Raw genomic sequence first — 19,510 nt, forward strand, 5'->3', positions numbered from 1 at the left:
AGCTAGTGGGTCATTTTACACCCATATGGCTCAATCGTTTTCCTGATATTGTTTCTAAAGGCCTAATTTTTTATTTAAGGAACTATTTTAGTAGTTTATAATAAAAATATAAATACAAAAAAAGAGCACTGACTGAATAACAAATACCATACATCGTGGATCCAAAAGAGCTATGGAATTTCTTCAAGTTGGAATGGTTATGCTAGAAAAGCAGATTGAGCAGGCTAATAAATGACTCCATATAGCTTATTTAAGTTCACATGCTATGCCTTTAGGCATAAAGCCAGCAGTAACGTGTTAATTTTCTAGGTACAAAAAGTTAATATAACGCATAACCAAGTCTCATCTATTGTCCGATTGATGAGAAATCAACAGTTGAAAATCCATTAATACAGGTGCACACATGGTTAATGCTCTCCAGCTCAGGCAGGTTCAAAATGAGCAATGATCGTGACAACATATGAATAGGGAGATTGTAACAGATAAAAGTTTAAACTGAAAGTAACATGTATTATGCAGTAAAATCGCACTTACTTTAAACCTTTGCTGCAAAGGAATCTTAAAAATTTAGAGTTGTATTGAAAAGGTAGAATTGGTTAAAGCTCTTTTGTGATTTCTTTTTGGTGGGTGTTTGGAATGGTCTTCATTTTTTTTGTTTTTACATGTAACTAATTCTCTTTTATATTACATACTGTTTTCTTTTTTGTTTTTTTTTAATATATATATTAGACCATTCCATTGCTTTATTTGTTAAACAGGTCTCAAAAGTCAAAAAGACTTTGGACCGATTTGTTGTACAATGAATGTTTAAAATCAACCAAGTAAAATACATACACAAATCCAACAGAAAAAAAAGGCTAATACATAGTAAAGCCTAAAGCAAACTATGCAAAACAAAAGGTATTCATAACTTTTAACAAACAAGAGCACTTTTCAGTACTTGCCAAGTTCTCTGCTTTATCACAAAACTTAGAATATCTGCAATTTTCAAAACATCCATAGAGATTCAATATCAATCTCTCATTCCATAACAACATGGAACCATTTATAATAGTTACATTGAAATGGTCTTCGTTTGGTCAGATCATATGACCAAAATAGGTAAATTACATGTAAAGTCTCGGTATGTCTATCAGGTTGAAGTTCAATTAACATTTTGCATACCAAGTTTCACAAAATGAATTTAAAAAATGAATTACATACATGTCTCCTGTTGCAAATAAAGCCGTAATTTCATTTCAATCTTTCAGGTACAGTAGCAAGTCATTGCAGGGTTGAACCCTCTATCCCAAACTGTGCTTCTAGACTAATACAGGTAATTCACTACAATCTTTAGTACATTAGTTTTTAGAAAAAAAACAAATTCATCACATTATGATTTAGAATGTAGACAGCATTGCGTTCTTCAAGTAAACTCTCTGATCATCTTCTCCAAGAACGCGATTCATTATCATCATCTTCATCATCATCGTCTTGCAGTAACGAATCATCAATCAAAGATTCTTCCTGAAACTGTAGGAAATTTTGCCCATTAAAATAACGGTCACTTACGAATGCAGAACTTGAGTAAAACATAACGAACATCAACTGACGTTGCATATCATTAATACACACCACCAATTCTACAAGTAGTTCACTGCATACAAGTCAGGAAGGTGACTGAATACTATTAATTAGTTCAAGAGATACAGCTGAAATACACAAAGATTAACTCAATCCAGAAGCAGTGGACGTCATCAGCAGCTTAAAAAAATAAATCACTCCACCAACATACACCTCCACCGAAGAAGTCACTTAGGCTTGCACAAAAGAACATTTGATTGCTGAGTCTAGGTCACAAAATGTTCTAAGAGCACTGTGCAGGTGCTCTCTTCACAATGGTTGCAGCAGTTCAAGGTGACATAGCAAGGCTGTAATCCTTCAGTCACGCACAACTGGCATCTGGTATTTGATTTCAATAATTATGAAGGTAATATAAATTAACTGCATATGTAAATTAAGCCCAAATTGTGATTTGTTATTTTTATTATAAAACCATATACTATGCTTTCTACTTCAACAAAAATGTAGATTAGCTTTCAATGCCTCACAAGCATCTCACTGGACTAAACTGGTTAGTATTGCGAATCAAAGATTATTGTTAAATAATTAATTATCTAGTGCAACAGGACTGCAATTTTCAAAAGGTTATGCCAACTTAATTTAAAAGGAATGCCAAATATTGAACCTTTTGACAGATGTCTGACATTTAAATTAGATCTTGTAAAAACAAGTGGTCGGATAATATACAGTGCCCTCCATAATGTTTGGGACAAAGACCCATCATTTATTTATTTGCCTCTGTACTCCACAATTTGAGATTTGTGATAGAAAAAAAAAATCACATGTGGTTAAAGTGCACATTGTCAGATTTTAAAAAAGGCCATTTATATACATTTTCATTTCACCATGTAGAGATTACAGCAGTGTTTATACATAGTCCCCCCATTTCAGGGCACCATAATGTTTGGGACACAGCAATGTAACATAAATGAAAGTAGTCATGTTTAGTATTTTGTTGCATGCAATGACTGCATGAAGTCTGCGATTCAAGAACATCACCAGTTGCTGGCTGTCTTCTCTGGCGATCCAGGCCTGTATTGCAGCCATCTTTAGCTTATGCTTGTTTTGGGGGCTAGTCCCCTTCAGTTTTCTCTTCAGCATATAAAAGGCATGCTCAATTGGGTTCAGATCAGGTGATTGACTTGGCCACTCAGGAATTTATCATTTTATGGCTTTGAAAAACTCCATTGTTGCTTTAGCAGTATGTTTGGGATCATTGTCTTGCTGTAGAATGAACTGTCGGCCAATGAGTTTTGAGGCATTTGTTCGAACTTGAGTAGATAGGATGTGTCTATACACTTCAGAATTCATTACGCTACCACCATCAGCAGTTGTATCATCAATGAAGATAAGCGAGCCAGTACCTTCAGCAGCCATACATGCCCAGGCCATAACACCCCCACCACCATGTTTCACAGATGGGGTGATATGCTTTGGATCTTGGGCAGTTCCTTCTCTCCTCCATACTTTGCTCTTGCCAGCATTCGATATGTTAATCTTCGTCTCATCTGTCCACAAGACCTTTTTTCTAGAACTGTGGTTGCTCTTTTAAGTACTTCTTGGCAAATTGTAACAGGCCATCCTATTTTTGCGGCTAACCAGTGGTTTGCATCTTGCAGTATAGCCTCTGTATTTCTGTTCATTAAGTTTTCTGCAGACAGTGGTCATTGGCATATCAACACCCGACTCCTGAAGAGTGTTTCTGATCTGTCGGACAGGTATTTGGGGATTTGTCTTTATTATAGAGAGAATTCTTCTGTCATCAGCTGTGGAGGTCTTCCTTGGCCTGCCAGTCCCTTTGCGATTGTAAGCTCACCGGTGTTCTCTTTCTTCTTAATGATGTTCCTAACAGTTGATTTTGGTAAGCCTAAGGTTTGGCTGATGTCTCAAACAGTGTTATTCTTGTTTCACAGTCTCATAATAGCTTCTTTGACTTTTATTGGCACAACTTTGGTCCTCATGTTGATAAACAGCAATAAAGGTTTCCAAAGGTGACAGAAAGACTGGAGGAAAGACTAGGTGCTGAGAGCTCTCTTAAACATGCAGTAAGGAGGCATTTAAACACACCCGAGCAATTATAAATACCCGTGAAGCCATGTGTCCCAAACATCGTGGTGCCCTGAAATGGGGGTACAATGTTTAAACACAGCCGTAATTTCTACATGGTGAAGCCATAATGTAACCATAATGTGCACTTTAACCACATGTTACTTTTTCTATTACAAATCTCAAATTGTGGAATACAGAGGCAAATAAATAAATGATGGGTCTTTGTCTGTAGAGCAACTGACACCTATTCAAAGTAAAGATCCAAAAGGTTTATAGGCATATAATAAAGTTACATAGCATGTTGGCATCACTGTGTCTGCATCACGACTGGGGGTCAAATGAGATGGAGGGACTGAGTGAAATCCAGGTTAGTCGGGAAGTGGTGTTAGGTAAATTGAATGGATTAAAGGCCAATAAATTCCCAGGGCCAGATAGGCTGCATCCCAGTGCTTAAGGAAGTAGCCCCAGAAATAGTGGATGCGTTAGTGATAATTTTTCAAAACTCTTTAGATTCTGGAATAGTTCCTGAGGATTGGAGGGTAGTTAATGTAACCCCACTTTTTAAAAAGGGAGGGAGAGAGAAAACGAGGAATTACAGGCCAGTTAGTCTAACATCGGTAGTGGGGAAAATGCTAGAGTCAGTTATTAAAGATGGGATAGCAGCACATTTGGAAAGTGGTGAAATCATTGGACAATGTCAGCATGGATTTATGAAAGGTAAATCATGTCTGACAAATATTATAGAATTTTTCGAGGATGTAACTAGTAGAGTGGATAAGGGAGAACCAGTGGATGTGTTATATCTGGACTTTTCAGAAGGCTTTCAACAAGGTCCCACATAAGAGATTAGTATGCAAACTTAAAGCACACGGTATTGGGGGTTCAGTATTGATGTGGATAAAGAACTGGCTGGCAGACAGGAAGCAAAGAGTAGGAGTAAACAGGTCCTTTTCAGCATGGCAGGCAGTGACTAGTGGGGTACCGCAAGTCTCAGTGCTAGGACCCCAGCTATTTACAATATATATTAATGATTTGGATGAGGGAATTGAATGCAACATCTCCAAGTTTGCGGATGACACGAAGCTGGGGGGCAGTGTTAGCTGTGAGGAGGATGCTAGGAGGCTGCAAAGAGACTTGGATAGGTTGGGTGAGTGGGCAAATGCATGGCAGATGCAGTATAATGTGGATAAATGTGAGGTTATCCACTTTGGTGGCAAGAACCGGAAAGTAGACTTTTATCTGAATGGTGGCCGATTAGGAAAAGGGGAGATGCAACGAGACCTGGGTGTCATGATACACCAGTCATTGAAAGTAGGCATGCAGGTGCAGCAGGCAGTGAAGAAAGCAAATGGTATGTTAGCATTCATAGCAAAAGGATTTGAGTACAGGAGCAGGGAGGTTCTACTGCAGTCGTACAGGGCCTTGGTGAGACCACATCTGGAGTATTGTGTACAGTTTTAGTCTCCTAATCTGAGGAAATACATTCTTGCCATAGAGGGAGTACAGAGAAGGTTCACCAGACTGATTCCTGGGATGGCAGGACTTTCATATGAAAAAAGACTGGATAGACTCGGCTTGTACTCGCTAAAATTTAGAAGATTGAAGGGGGATCTTATAGAAACTTACAAAATTCTTATGGGGTTGGACAGGCTAGATGCAGGAAGATTGTTCCCGATGTTGGGGAAGTCCAGAACAAGGGGTCACAGTTTAAGGATAAGGGGGAAGTCTTTTTGGACCGAGATGAGAAAAACATTTTTTCACACAGAGAGTGGTGAATCTGTGGAATTCTCTTCCACAGAAGTTAGTTGAAGCTAGTTCATTGGCTATATTTAAGAGGTAGTTAGTTTTGTGGCCCTTGTGGCTAAAGAGATCAGGGGGTATGGAGAGAAGGCAGGTACAGGATACTGAGTTGGATGATCAGCCATGATCATATTGAATGGCAGTGCAAGCTTGAAGGGCCAAATGGCCTACTCCTGCACCTATTTTCTATGTTTCTATGACTGGCAACTTGTGTCAGGAGCCGTTAGTATAAATGGTGCCGGTATGATTAAAAACCAGGACTGGATTATAGATAATAGTGGTGTGTAGCATTTGTGTGTTAGTATTGGTTAACATATAAGTAGAGCAGATCTACATCTTTCCTCTTAAGAAAATAACGTAACTATGAATATATATGCAAGTACAGGTGCACAACCTTTTATCCGGTGTTCCAGAAACCGAAAAGCTCCGAAAACCGGCCATTTTTTCCAGATGTCGTCTGCGCACCAAAGCTCGCGTTTGGCGCCAAACTTGACCCAAAACGACCCACGGTCAACCCAGGTCTGTACTACTGTAGCGGCTGCCTCCTCCCTGGAGACCGGGAGACGCTTAAACATCTGTAAATCATTGCTTAAATGTTAGTCAGTTAGTTTGGAGGGCTTTTATGTGAAGGGGGGTGAAGGGGTAAACTTTAATTCTTAGTCCCCTACCTGGTCGGAGAGGCGGGGAGCGGTCAATGCCTTACCGGGTCGCCGTGCAGTAAGCTCCGCAGCGCTGTGGCCGGTGGGGCTGTGGGCGACGCCGGTTGTAGCTCCGACCCCGGCAACTCTACCCCTGGCTGCGTGGCGCTCCAAATCCAGCGCGGCCCGCGGCCGGACGCCCCAGCTCCGCGAATGTCGGGAGTCGGCGGCGTCGCAGCGCTGGGATACCAGCGGGGAGCGGGCAATGCCTTACCGGGTCGCCGTGCGGCAAGCTCCGGAGCGCTGTGGCCGCCGACACACAACATCGCGGAGCGTCGCTGGATTTGGAGCCGCGCAGCCAGGGGTAGAGTTGCCGGGGTTGGAGCTCCAACCGGCGCCGCCCGCGGCCGGACGGAGCCCCCAGCTCCGCGGCTCCAAATCCAGCGACGCTCCGCGATGTTGTGTGTCGGCGGCCACAGCGTTCCGGAGCTTGCCGCACGGCGACCCGGTAAGGCATTGCCCGCTCCCCGCTGGTATCCCAGCGCTGCGACGCCGCCGACTCCCGACATTCCCGGAGCTGGTACGTCCGACCGCGGGCGGCGCTGGATTTGGAGCGCCTCGCAGCCAGGGGTAGAGTTGCTGGGGTCGGTGCTACAACCGGCGCCGCCCGCGGCCGGACGGAGCCCCCAGCTCCGCGAGGTTGGGAGTCGCCGACCAGGTAGGGGACTAAGAATTAAAGTTTCCCCCTTCACCCCGACTCCACCACATAAAATCCCTCTAAACTAACTGACTAACATTTATGCAATGATTCTCCCGGTCACCGGGGAGGAGGCAGCAGCTCCAGACTTTTCAAGCCGCCCGCGCTACCTACCTAATCTACGCTAAAAATCTTCCATTCTGAAATCCGAAAATGTCCGAAATCCGACAAGTGTCTGGTCCCAAGGCTTTCGGATAAAAGGTTGTGCACCTGTACAACTAATCAAGTTTAACTGGCGTGTGTAAAAAAATAGACAGTAACTTCAGCGCTGGAGCAGGTTAAACATAGTCCCCGTATCCAAAGGTAGGTTTACAAATACGACCCGCAGGCGTACGGTATAAACTCGCATCTCCATCCTTCACCAGCAAATACTGAGAGACTGGGGGATGTCGGAACACCAGAAATCCGTGAGATGGGTGAGGTGGGCACCGTACGTGGTGACGAGAAGGCAGGATTCGTGATGGGCGCAGACTCAGTGGACGGACGTCGGGCTGGGGATGAAAGTGTATCAGTCATTCGGTTAAACAGTCTTGGAAAATATGAATACGGGATCGTGGGTTGTGGTTCCTTCACTGGTAGAAGTTGCTGACGGTTTCGCCGGTAGGTCCCTCCTTTCGAATCGACCATGTACGAACGTGGTTCCGGTGCAGGGCTGCGGATTAAACCATGGCGACCATGCCCCTTCTCAGTCTGAAGTCGTACAACTTGACCACTCGCCAAAGGCTCGAGTGGCCTGCTTGTTTTGTCGTAAGATTGTTTCTGGATCTCACGCTTGTGCTGAAGCTGTGCTTGAAATTACCGATGGCTTGCGAACTTGTGGCTGCAGTAGTTGCTTGGGTACGGGCAGCGTGGTACGGGTCTTCCTTTACATGAGACGTTGGGCAGGAGACTCTAGCACTGGGTCGTGGGTAATGTTTCTTAAGTTGAGCAAGTCCAGGTAAACATCTGATTTTGCCAAATGTGACCTTTCCATCAACTATTTCGCACTCTGGACCGCCCGGCCAACCCGTTCCATTGAGGGAACTCGGGACTGCTGGTAATGTGAAAAGTCGCATTGTTGGGCAAAATTCTTGAAACACTGGCTGGTGAACTGGCTTCCGTTGTCAGACAGAAGTTTCGAGGGCACCCGAAAAATGAAAAGTGAAACTGAAAAGTGGCACGCTAGCTTTTGAATCACTACCGCTGAAGTGGGGCTTGGAAGCAGGTCAATCAAAGTACGAGTCAACAAGAACCAGGTATTGCTTACCACGCCATTCGAAAATGTCAGCTGCCAATGTGGACCATGGCAAGGCAGGAACTGCATAGGAGCGAAGCGGCTGCTTGTGTTGATGGGGTACCAGGCTGTTGCAGATCGCACAAGCTTCCACCTTCTCCAGTATGAACTCGGTCATACCGGGCCAGAAAAACAAGCTCTTAGCTCGAAGAATGGTTGCCTCGATACCGGGATGTCCCCAGTGGACAGAGTCGAAGTATTTGTCCCGTAAGGCAGTTGGGATTGTGTCCCCTTGACAATCACACCGTCCTGGAGCACAAGCTCATCGCAGACCGGGAAGTACGGGCGAATAGCAACTGGTACCATCGGTTGCTTATCAGGCCAGCCATGCCGGATGATCGAGGACAGGGACTGTAGGGTGTCATCGACTGCTGTCTGCGCCGCCAAATCGTCCAGGCATTCAGTGGGAAGGTAGGACACCATCATCACAATGTACGAGTCGTTGTCTGGCAGTTGTTGCTCGCAGGTCTTGCGCGGGGCTCTGGATAGTGTCGGCTAGGTGCATGCCTTTGCCTGGTTTGTAAACAAGTTTAATGTCGTACCTTTGAAGATGCACCATCATCCGCTGCAGTCGGGCTGGAGCGGCATGGATCGGCTTGTTCAAGATGCTGATTAGGGGCTGGTGGTCTGTTTCAACAGTCACAGATTTTCTAAAAATAAAGTATTTGAATTTCTCACAGGTAAAAACTACCGCCTGTAGTTCCTTCTCGATTTGAGCATAGCGTTGCTCAGTCTCAGACAATGAGTGGGAGGCATATGCAACAGGTCTGCTGTCACCCTCACTGGTACTCTGAAGACAGGCAGCACCCAATCCGTACTGGGAGGCATCACAGGTTAGTGTTACAGGCAGCTTCTCGTCGAAGTAGGGTAGAGTCGGGGCACAGTACGGCTGCTGTTTTAGGGTGTCAAATGCCCTCTGGTGTTGTGTATACCAGGACCAGGTTGCGTCCTTGTGTGTTAGCTGTCGCAGTGGGGCTGACAGTTCACTGAAGTTTGGAATAAATTTGCCCAGATAGTTCACCCTGCCCAGGAATCTCTGTAGACTGGTTACGTCTGTGGGAACCAGCAATTCGTTGATGGCAATAGTCTTGGAAGGATCTGGTTTGAGTCCATCACTAGTAAAAACGTGTCCCACATACTTCACATCTTTGACACAAAATCTGCACTTTAGGGGGTTGAGCTTGAGATTAATGTCCTTGGCACGATCCAGTCCTTTCTTTAAATTGGCGTCATGCTCTGACATATCACTGCCAGCAACGAGGCTATCATCGACAATAATGGCACAAGGGTAACCTGCAAACAGCTGTTCCATCGTGCACTGGAAAACTTCGCTAGCGGAGTTGATGCCAAAGGGCATTCGCAGAAACTTGTAGCGGCTGAAAGGTGTGTCAAAAGTGGTCACAGACGATTTGTGGTCTAACGGGATTTGTCAGAATGAGGTTTTGGCATCTAAAATGGAGAACACAGTCGCTTTGCCCAAGTGTGCTGCTACCTCTTCTACCGTGCGCATTGGATAATGCGGACGCTTAATTGCAGTATTCAAATCTCTGGGGTTAATACAGATTCATATTTCGTCTTTGTTTTTCTTGGTAGCCACTACCATGGTTGAGACCCAGTCCGACGGGTCAGTAACTGCAGCGATGACGCCCAGGGATTCCATTCTTTGAAGTTCGTTCTGTATGCGGTCGCGCATGGAATGCGGAATTCTATGAGGGACAATGGGCAAATACGTTGGGGTCAGTTACAATAGAATACTTGTGGGGTAGTTTGCCGAATTTGTTGTCAAAAAGTTCCTTGTTCTGAGAGAATGAGATAAACTGTTTGGTAGTATCTTGGGCAGGGGAAAGTTGGTGCACTTCTTCTCCAAAGTTTACCAATCCCAAGTCTTGGCAGGCATCGATGCCAAGTAAAGTCATCACTTTTCCTGGGACAATGAAAATGTTCAGCTTGCGCACATATGTCGCTAGGTGGCACTGCAGGTCAACCCTACCAACTGGGTGAACCTCTCCCCCTCCGAAGGGAATTAACAAAGCTTTGGTGTTTACAATAGCTTCTGCATCCCTGACCCTGGAGAACTCAGATAAGGACATGACATATCAACGAGCTCCAGAGTCGATTTTTGCCACAGCAGTAGTGTTGTTGACCTGAAAAGTGACCTCGGGATTGTGAAGTTTACATGAAGTTTCAGACAGAGAATATATGTTTAGACTGTAAATATCAGGTTCAGAAGGATTCCCACAGGGAGACGGTACAGCTTGGTCTTGATCGGTTATGCTGAAGGAACCATCTTGCTGGAGCAGGTGCACTGACTGCTTGGGTTCTGTATGATCTCTGCGGGCACGACAGCACCAAATAAAGTGATTTCTTTGTTTACAGTAGTGGCAAACTTTCTCGTAGGCAGGGAACTGCTCGCGGACAGCGGAGTGTGAACCACCACGATTATTACATTTATCGAGGAGCCTGCCAAGCTGCTTCACTTCTGGTGGCAGGCGTTGAGCACAGTAGAACGGGTTGGCAGCATTCACATGGTAAGAGGAATGCGGACCCGGCCCTGCGAGGCGGGTAAGAGTCAGTAACTTCAACAATGCGGCAGACATTCTCTGCCCCGATGAGAGTTAGATCAGCATCCCGTAGCAATTCACTTCTCACTTTATCGTTCAGGATGCCATTCACCTATCTGTCGCGGACAAGCTTATTGTACAGATCCTCGAAACGGCACCGACTGGCAATGTGCTTTATGGTACTTATGTAAGCCTCGACTTGCTCGCTGGTTTCTTTGAAAAAACTTGTTGCGCTCCATCACCATATTAGTCCGAAGTTCACACAGTTGTCTGAACTTGTTCATTAAACTAACCGGATTGTCCATAGACTCTGCAGGGGTGATCTCCACATTGTTCTCATCCAATACAGCCGGGGCATAGTTGAACCGTTCGGTTAGTTGAATAGCTTCTGCGAACTACAGCATTGAGAAATACATTGAGAAATACAGCAGCTATATGATCGGGAGGCACTCCACGATGGGCAGCCTGAATGTAGACATTAAAATCTCTTTCAAAAATTTGCCAACGCTCACTAAGGTCGGCATCGAGAACCAGGTGAGGCTTCTTAAAAGTATGAGCCATAATGAAAGTGGGAGCAAAAAATACTGGGGAAATAAAACAAAAGAAAACCCGATAAACTAGGTGTAGAATGGGTCAGGAAACTCTGAAACCATGTAGAGCAACTGACACATACTCAAAGTAAAGATCCAACAGGTTTATTGGCATATAATAAAGTTACACAGCATGTTGGCATCACTGTGTCTGCATCACGACTGGCAACTTGTGCCAGGAGCCGATAGTATGAATGGTGCCGGTATGACAAAAACCCGGACTGGATTATAGAAATAGTGGTGTGTAGCATTTGTGTGTTAGTATTGGTTAACATATAAGTAGAGCAGATCTACATTATGGAGGGCACTGTAGAAACTACTGCAGTCTGAACCCTGCATGGTTCTTGCATAGATCATTTTTAGATTACTTTTACCAAAGATTGTAATGCAACAGCCTGTTCTGAATTGGAAAAAGAATTCATAAACCCATATACCCATAAACAAGTAAAATGGATGAAGGGGTGCCAGTGAATATAGTGTATCTAGACTTTCAGAAAGCCTTTGATTAGGTCCCACACGGGAGACTGGTGACTAAAATTAGAGCACATGGTATTGGGGGTAGGGTGTTGACATGGATAGAAAATTGTTTGGCAGACCGGAAGCAAAGAGTAGGAGTGAATGGGTCCTTTTCAGAATGGCAGGCAGTGGCGAGTGGAGTGCCGCAAGGCTCGGTGTTGGGGCTGCAACTGTTTACCATATATATTAATGATTTGGACGAGGGAATTAGGAGCAACATTAGCAAGTTTGCGGATGACACAAAGCTGGATGACAGTGTGAACTGTGAAGAGGATGTTAGGGGGTTGCAGGGTGACCAGGACAGGTTGAGTGAGTGGGCAGATGCAGTATAATATAGATAAATACGAGGTTATCCACTTTGACAGCAAAAACAAGGGGGTAGATTATTATCTCAATGGGGTTATGTTAGGTAAGGGGGAGATGCAGCGAGACCTGGGCGTCCTTGCACATCAGTCACTGAAAGTTGGCGTGCAGGTACAGCAGGGAGTGAAAAAGCTAATGGAATGTTGGCATTCATAACAAGAGGATTTCAGTATAGGAGTAAAGAGGTTCTTCTGCAGTTGTTTAGGGCTCTGGTGAGACCACATCTGGAGTATTGTGTACAATTTTGGTCTCCTAATTTGAGGAAGGACATCCTTGTGATTGAGACAGTGTGGCGTCGGTTCACGAGATGGATCCCTGGGATGGCGGGACTGTCATATGAGGAAAGATGGAAAAGACTAGGCTTGTATTCACTGGAGTTTAAAAGGATGAGGGGGAATCTTTTAGAAATATATAAATTTATAAAAGGACTGGACAAGCTAGATGCAGGAAAACATTTCCCAATGTTGGGCGAGTCCAGAACCAGGGGCCGCAGTCTTAGAACAAAGGGGAGGTAATTTAAGACTGAGGTGAGAAAAAGCTTTTTCACCCAGAGAGTTGTGAATTTATGGAATTCCCTGCCACAGATGGCAGTGGAGGCCAAGTCACTGGATGGATTTAAGAGAGAGTTAGATAGAGTTCTAGGGTCTAGTGGAGTCAAGGGATATGGGGAGAAGGCAGGCACGGGTTATTGATAGGGGACGATCAGCCATGATCACAATGAATGGCTGTGCTGGCTCGAAGAGCCGAATGGCCTCCTCCTGCACCTATTTTCTATGTTTCTATATCAGTAAAATTGCAAAGTTTTCTAAAAATTAGGGTGTTAAAACAAAATTAATGTAAATTATCCAAATATTAGTTAATAAAAACGCACAAACTATATCCAAATCTCCATGAATTAAAACAAAAATACGTACCAGTCTAGAAAACAATGCATGCTGGTATATAGAGCAGCTAGCAGCATGAATGAAGCAGTCAATTGGGAATTAGGAATGACACCAAAATTCTGCAGTAAGACTGATTTAATTGGAGAATAAAGAAAACTTTCCAGTGACAGGAGTCATCACAGCAATGGTGGATGAAGCTTCAACAATGTACGGAATTAAGAAATTAAAGTACAGGTGCACAACCTTTTATCCGAAAGCCTTGGGACCAGACACTTCTCGAATTTCGGAATTTTTCGGATTTCTAAATGGAAGATTTTTAGCGTAGATTAGGTAGGCTGCCTCCTCTCCGGAGACCGGGGAATCATTGTAAATCATTGCTGAAATGATAGTCTGTTAGTGGGGGTGGGGGGGGGGGGGGAGGTGGGGCGGGGGGGGGGGGGGGGGGAGGTGTGGTGGGGGGGGGGGGGGGGGGGGTGAAGGGGGAAACTTTAATTCTTAGTCCCCTACCTGGTCGGAAAGGCGGGGAGCGGGCAATGCCTTACCGGGTCGCCGTGCAGTAAGCTCTGGAGCGCTGTGGCCGCCGACTCCCAACATCGGGGCTGCGGGTGGCGCCGTTTGGAGCTCCGACCCCGGCAACTCTACCCCTGGCTGCGCGGCGCTCCAAATCCAGCTCCGCTGGCGGCCGGACGCCCGCAGCCCCAGCTCCGCGATGTTGGGAGTCGGCGGCCACAGCGCTCCGGAGCTTACTGCACGGCGACCCGGTAAGGCATTGCCCGCTCCCCGCCTCTCCGACCAGGTAGGGGACTAAGAATTAAAGTTTCCCCCTTCACCACCCCCCCCCCCTTCACATAAAAGCCCTCCAAACTAACTGACTAACAATTAAGCAATCATTTACAGATGTTTAACTGTCTCCCCGGTCTCCGGGGAGGAGGCAGCTGCTACAGTAGTACAGACCTGGGTTGACCATGGGTCGTTTCGGGTCAAGTTTGGCGCCAAACGCGAGCTTTGGTGTGCAGACAACATCCTGGAAAAAATGGCCGGTTTTCGGAGCTTTTCGGTTTCCGGAACTCCGGATAAAAGGTTGTGCACCTGTAGTAACAAAGGCTAATTTCAATGCATGTATAAAAACTGAGCTTACAGTGCTGGAAGATGGGTGCCTACGAGTCAGCAAAAATGTGGTAGATTGAATGGCCATATCACTATAATAATTCATAAACTTGGCAAGTCTAATACTCAAGATGAAACAAAAACCCTACGACCGCTGAAAGTTAGTTAAACAAAAAATCCTGTGCATTAAGCAAAATCTAGATTTCATGAAACAATATAAACACCCTTGGAAATCAGATTCAACCATAGCACAATGAAGGTTGGTGATCAAATGGCCAGTTTTTCCAGAAAGACATGGCCAATAGTGAAAGACGTGGTTGTGTACGAGATTCCAAGTGTATGATTAAGAGTTTAACCGAGTTCCCACAGGTCTGACTAAGTTTTCCGTTTACTTGTCATTTCTGCGATGTTCCAAGTTCGTCTCCCGAGTTACCAAGTTCCTCTCCCGAGTTACTCTTGAACCAACAACGTCTACCAACGTGTTGAAAAATCATCACATGGTAAAAATGACGTCATGCTGTTTTTTTTGCACTAAAAAAAAACCTCCCTTATTTAAATCGGCTCATTTGGAAACATGGCTGCAAGCAGGCAATTGGAGTCCAGGATGGTGATGTTTTTTATTCGAGTGCTGTATGCAACAGCCCTTTGTGTCATGCAAGGACGTTTGTGCAATGAAGGCAGAAGGGAAAGAGTACTCTGTTTCTCTCTCTCCACTGACCTGTTCAGTGATTCCAGCCCTTTCTGTTTTTACTTCAGATTTCCAGCAGCTGCAGTTCCTTTGAGATTCAATTAACATTGACCCGTGTCTGTGTGTGCGTGACTCACTCTCTGTGCAGACTGAGTTGTGAAGCATTTTCTACTCTTTACTCTATCTTTTTCTGATTTTCAGTATCTGCTGTAACTTGCTTTTGACTTATTATTAATGTGTGAAGTGTTGATTTTAGCCAGAGCCATTTTACTGGCGTATTCTCCCGAGCAGAAATAGTCTACAAATAAATAAACCTCAAATATTTCAGGAATAATCTGTATAAATATGTCTAATTTTCAAATAAATGCTGCTTTACTTCTGAGATATTTGTACTGACCAGAGGCGCAGCACGTTTTAACAATTATTTTCCTAATGGTACAACACTATCGCCCAGTGATTGGGTTAAACATAATCCTTTACTGTATTGTAACCTATGTTGTGCTATTTGTGGGAATTCAAAAAGCAGACGCTTCTAACCGCAGGGATTGGGGTCCTGCTTGGAGTGTTTATGTCCTTCACAGGGGTGGTTTCTGCTTCCAATTAGCCATCATCCTACAACTTGCTCCCAAAGACAACATAGTCAGTTTTATCCAATTACATTACATCTGCTGGAAGAACCATCTGTAACGCTGGATCAAAATGTCAGCAGTCCTCTCAATGAGTTGATGCAAAGCCTCTTGGTCACTAACTCCACACGGTCTGCAGCTGAGCTCAGGATCGAACCTGAGACTACGAGGCAACAGCATTAACTGCAGTACCACCATGCAGTGGAGATGGTCCAGGTCTAATCCAATGTGATTGCTAATGTCTGAAGGTCAGGGGAAAATGATCTTTCGTCTCCCTTTCCCGACTCACAGTCTGAAGAAGGGTCTCGACCCGAAACATCTCCTATTCCTTTTCTCCAGGGATGCTGTCTGACCCGCTGAGTTACTCCAGCTTTTTGTGTCTATCTTCGGTTTGAACCAGTGTCTGCAGTTCCTTCCTGCACATGATTCCTGATGTGTCTGAGTATGGTCTAAGAAGACGTCCAGAGAGCTTCCAGCTGTGCTCCAGTACAATTCCAGCTGTGCTCAGGCATCGTCCCAGGGCTATTTCTGTACGATTCCAGATGTGCTTCTGTAGGCTTTCAGTCACAACCGTGACCAGGTCTTGCTTTGTGCTGCCTTTGTCCCAGTTTCTGCTTACAATCCCCTCCGTCAGCAAGGACCTCAGGAAGTTCCAAATCGCGAGGGCTTATTCAAGATCATGGGGTGGGGGGTGGGAGGAAAGGTGAGACAAGGGCCTGGACCAACTAATTCCAGCACAACACGCTCACTGCAAATTCCTCCCCACACTGCTGTCTGCATCAACTGCAAGTTACAGAATGGCGATTTAATCTGATTTAAACTTTTTTTTCCTCTGTCCAGCTGCCGAGTTCAGAGTGCCCATGAGTTAACACGGTAGACTCAAGAGTCACTAAGTTTAACTCACGAGTCACCAAATTCTTACAACGAGTTAAAATGTTTCAAATTTTAACTTCAACAGTACATTTTAATCGTGGAAAACTTTAAACATGTTTGAATTTTTTCAAGAGTTATCAAGTTTCACAGGTACCTGCCGTTAGCGCCACGAGTCGCTAAGTTGCGTCCACGAGTTCCGATGTTCTCGCTACGTTAATTGTACGTGATTACCACTAGGCTGTGGGCCAAGGAGCTTTATTCTGCAGTTTCGTGACCCAAGTCACCAAACTACATGACTTTTTCACATATTGTGTAAAAAAATCATATAAATCACCCCTGAAACTCGTCATGAACAAGACTTGCCCATTTAAAAAAATTAAATTAGAGAAAAACCGGAAATATTTCAGGTAATTTTTAGTCCAATCAAAGCACGTTTAACATTGAGTTGTCTGCCAGTTGGCCAATCGCGCGCTTTGCTTCAGGCTAGCACACAAAATGGCTAAGGGGGCTTCACAGATGCCCGTTTTACTGGAGATTCCGATTTGTTGTTCTGTGGAATACATGCCGTGGAAAGTTGCAGCAAGGTAATTGAATTTAGTGAGAAAAGCATTAAAAAGGCTGAAGAAAGTGCTGCTAAGTGAATGGAAGTGCAAGAAAGCCTTGAAAGCAAAGTCGCTGCTGAGGTGCTGGAACACAAAGATTAAGACAGCCAGGAATCAACTCTAACTGAAAGGTAAGATCTAAAGTCTGAATTTATGAAAATCTACCTGTATGGACTTTAATTAATTTAATTGCACCCTTTTATAATGTGAATAAATTCATTCATTCACTTACTCATTCACTCACTCATACATTCACTCATTCATTCATGAAGTTGAGGGCCTAAACTATATGTTTCCATAACACAGTCAATTAAACATTGTCACTAATGCCAGCATGTTGTAGAGTAATAAGTCTTTAACAGCTAATCTCGGAGCTGCCTGCGATAACTTACCGGGAAAAAGTGCTCCGATCGCGGGGCCTAGGTAATCGCGGTAAAGTGAAGCCGCAGTCTCAATTAATAAGCGGCCGATTCGCGAACGCGGAGCTGCGGATCATCTCCACTGTACATAGTGCCATCTATAGCGGCCGTTATCCGACCCCGACAACGGGAAAAAAACGGAGGGATATCGATCGCACTTTATAGGCTTCCATTGCACTGCGAGATGGTCAGAAATGGTTAATGTTTCTGTAGAAATGAATTGGTGATATGTGAACTTGAACTAGTTTTTCTATGGTAGTAACCTATTGTTATTCTCATTAACATTCTTCTTGGTTTCTTGGTCCTCCCAAATATTCCAAATGGAATTTCAACTGGAGGTGGAATTTTATTAAGATTAATGAACATTTATTAACAATTATTAATTAATTTATTAATTATTATTAATTAACACAATTTATTAACATTAAGAAGAGGTTGAAATTTTATGAATTGACGTCCATGCAGACTTAATGACTATGAGATTTTTTTTCTGTAGCCTTTTGAAATAACTTATCAATTGTAGTAAATTACAGCGTAAGTCTCATTGACATTAAATAGAGGTTGACACTTTATGAATTGAAGTCCATGTAGACCTAAGTACTATGAGATGTTTATTTCTCTAGCTATTCTGCACCCTCTGCTCCTGCACTTGAACTTGAAGTCTTATCTATGGCAGTAAATTACAGTGTCAGTCTCATTGACATTAAGAAGAGATTGACATTTTATGAATTGAAGTCCCTGCAGAACTAAGTAATATAATATTTTTTTTCTGCAGCTTCTGCCCCTCCACTCTTCAGAGCCTGTCCACACAAAATATGATTACATTCATATTTACAGGTTATATATATATATGTATAATAATACAGTTTAAATGGACTGCAACACGGAAATAGGCTGCCCATGATGTAATATGGGCATTGGCTTATTTTCCCGATCTCATTTTCTAATCAGTTTAATTAATTAATGTGCAACGTTTGGCAATGACGAGTTATGACATCCTTCTCAATTATATTTCACCTAAATCTGTAGTTTCATGTAGTTTGGTGACTTGGGTCGCGAAAACTGATTTCTAGACACATTTTTGATGCTCAGCCCACAGCCTACACGAGTTAAATTTATTTTAAACTCGGGGTACCTCGTGGGTCAGCTCGCACCGTGAGACAGGTGGTTTAACCTAAGCTGAAATGGGACAGTGTTAACATCACACATCTGACTGAACCAGAGCTGCCTAGTTTTGTCAGAGCATTTCAGTATTCTAGCACCTGAAAATCAGTATTTTGCTGAGGAAATCAGTATTTTTACACGGTATCACAGCTGAAAAAAAAAGTTTTTTTTATGTGCAGTCATACCCATGTAAGAGTACAAGAATGCATAACTTTGCTACCAATTGTCTTCTATGCACCTTCCTTGACAGTGCATTCATTGCCATCTCTTTGTATACTGCTGTTTGAACGGCTGCTTCCTGCTTTTAACACCAGATGATAATGTAGAAACCATTTTGGAAGCCACCCTCTCCCTCGCTCCCTCTCTCCCTCCCTCTCTCTCCCTCCCTCCTCCTTTCCCTCCCACCCTCCTCTTCCTCCCTTCCTCCCTCTCCTTCGTTTTTTTCTCCCTCCCTCTCTCCTTCTCCCTCTCCTCTCCATTCTCCCCTCTCTACCCCTTGAGCCCACCCACCGTTCTATAAAATCAAGGCCAATCCCAATGTAACTGCAATCCCACTGGTAACCTTTCACCACGAGGCTTATCCAGAATTCTACCACTGCCTGAAAAATAATCAAAGGCTCCTTCCACTGAGAAAGAGAATTCCAAGGATTCATTGTTACACGAGAATTTTCCCGAACAGTCTGTGACCCATAGCACTGTGGCCATAGCGCTATGTGTAAAGTCCATAGTGCTATGTTTAAAGCCCATAGTCCTCTAGCCGGTAGCGCTACATAGAACCCATAGCGCTGCAGCCGACAGCTCTTCGTTTAAATTCCCACACGTTAAACTGACAGCGCTCTGTTTAAACCTGGAACAGGACAGGCAGCGACTCTGGAGAGAAGGAATGGGTGACGTTTCTGGTTTGACATCCTTCTTCAGACTGAACTGAACTCTCGGCGGTGAGAGTACTTGTGATTGTCTCGACCCGAAACATCAACCATTCCTTCTCTCCAGAGTCG

At 44.2% G+C, this 19,510-nt stretch overlaps 1 protein-coding gene across 2 annotated transcripts in view; it reads right to left on the bottom strand.

Moving 5' to 3' along the window:
- Positions 1-694: 694 nt before the first annotated feature.
- rbm26 (RNA binding motif protein 26) overlaps positions 695-19,510 on the bottom strand; it is a 142,529-nt gene continuing 123,713 nt past the window's right edge. The window contains exons 22-23 of one of the 2 annotated variants that reach the window (XM_055636783.1): positions 13,988-14,122; positions 695-1,512 (exon numbers count right to left, since the gene is read on the bottom strand). In XM_055636783.1, the coding sequence (XP_055492758.1) occupies positions 1,423-1,512; positions 13,988-14,122 (225 nt within the window). In that variant the 3' untranslated portion in view covers positions 695-1,422. The remainder of the gene's footprint in view (positions 1,513-13,987; positions 14,123-19,510) is intronic. The other variant, XM_055636785.1, reaches the window with a different exon arrangement.

The sequence above is a fragment of the Leucoraja erinacea genome, chromosome 6 (assembly GCF_028641065.1).
Source record: "Leucoraja erinacea ecotype New England chromosome 6, Leri_hhj_1, whole genome shotgun sequence".
NCBI lineage: Eukaryota > Metazoa > Chordata > Chondrichthyes > Rajiformes > Rajidae > Leucoraja > Leucoraja erinaceus.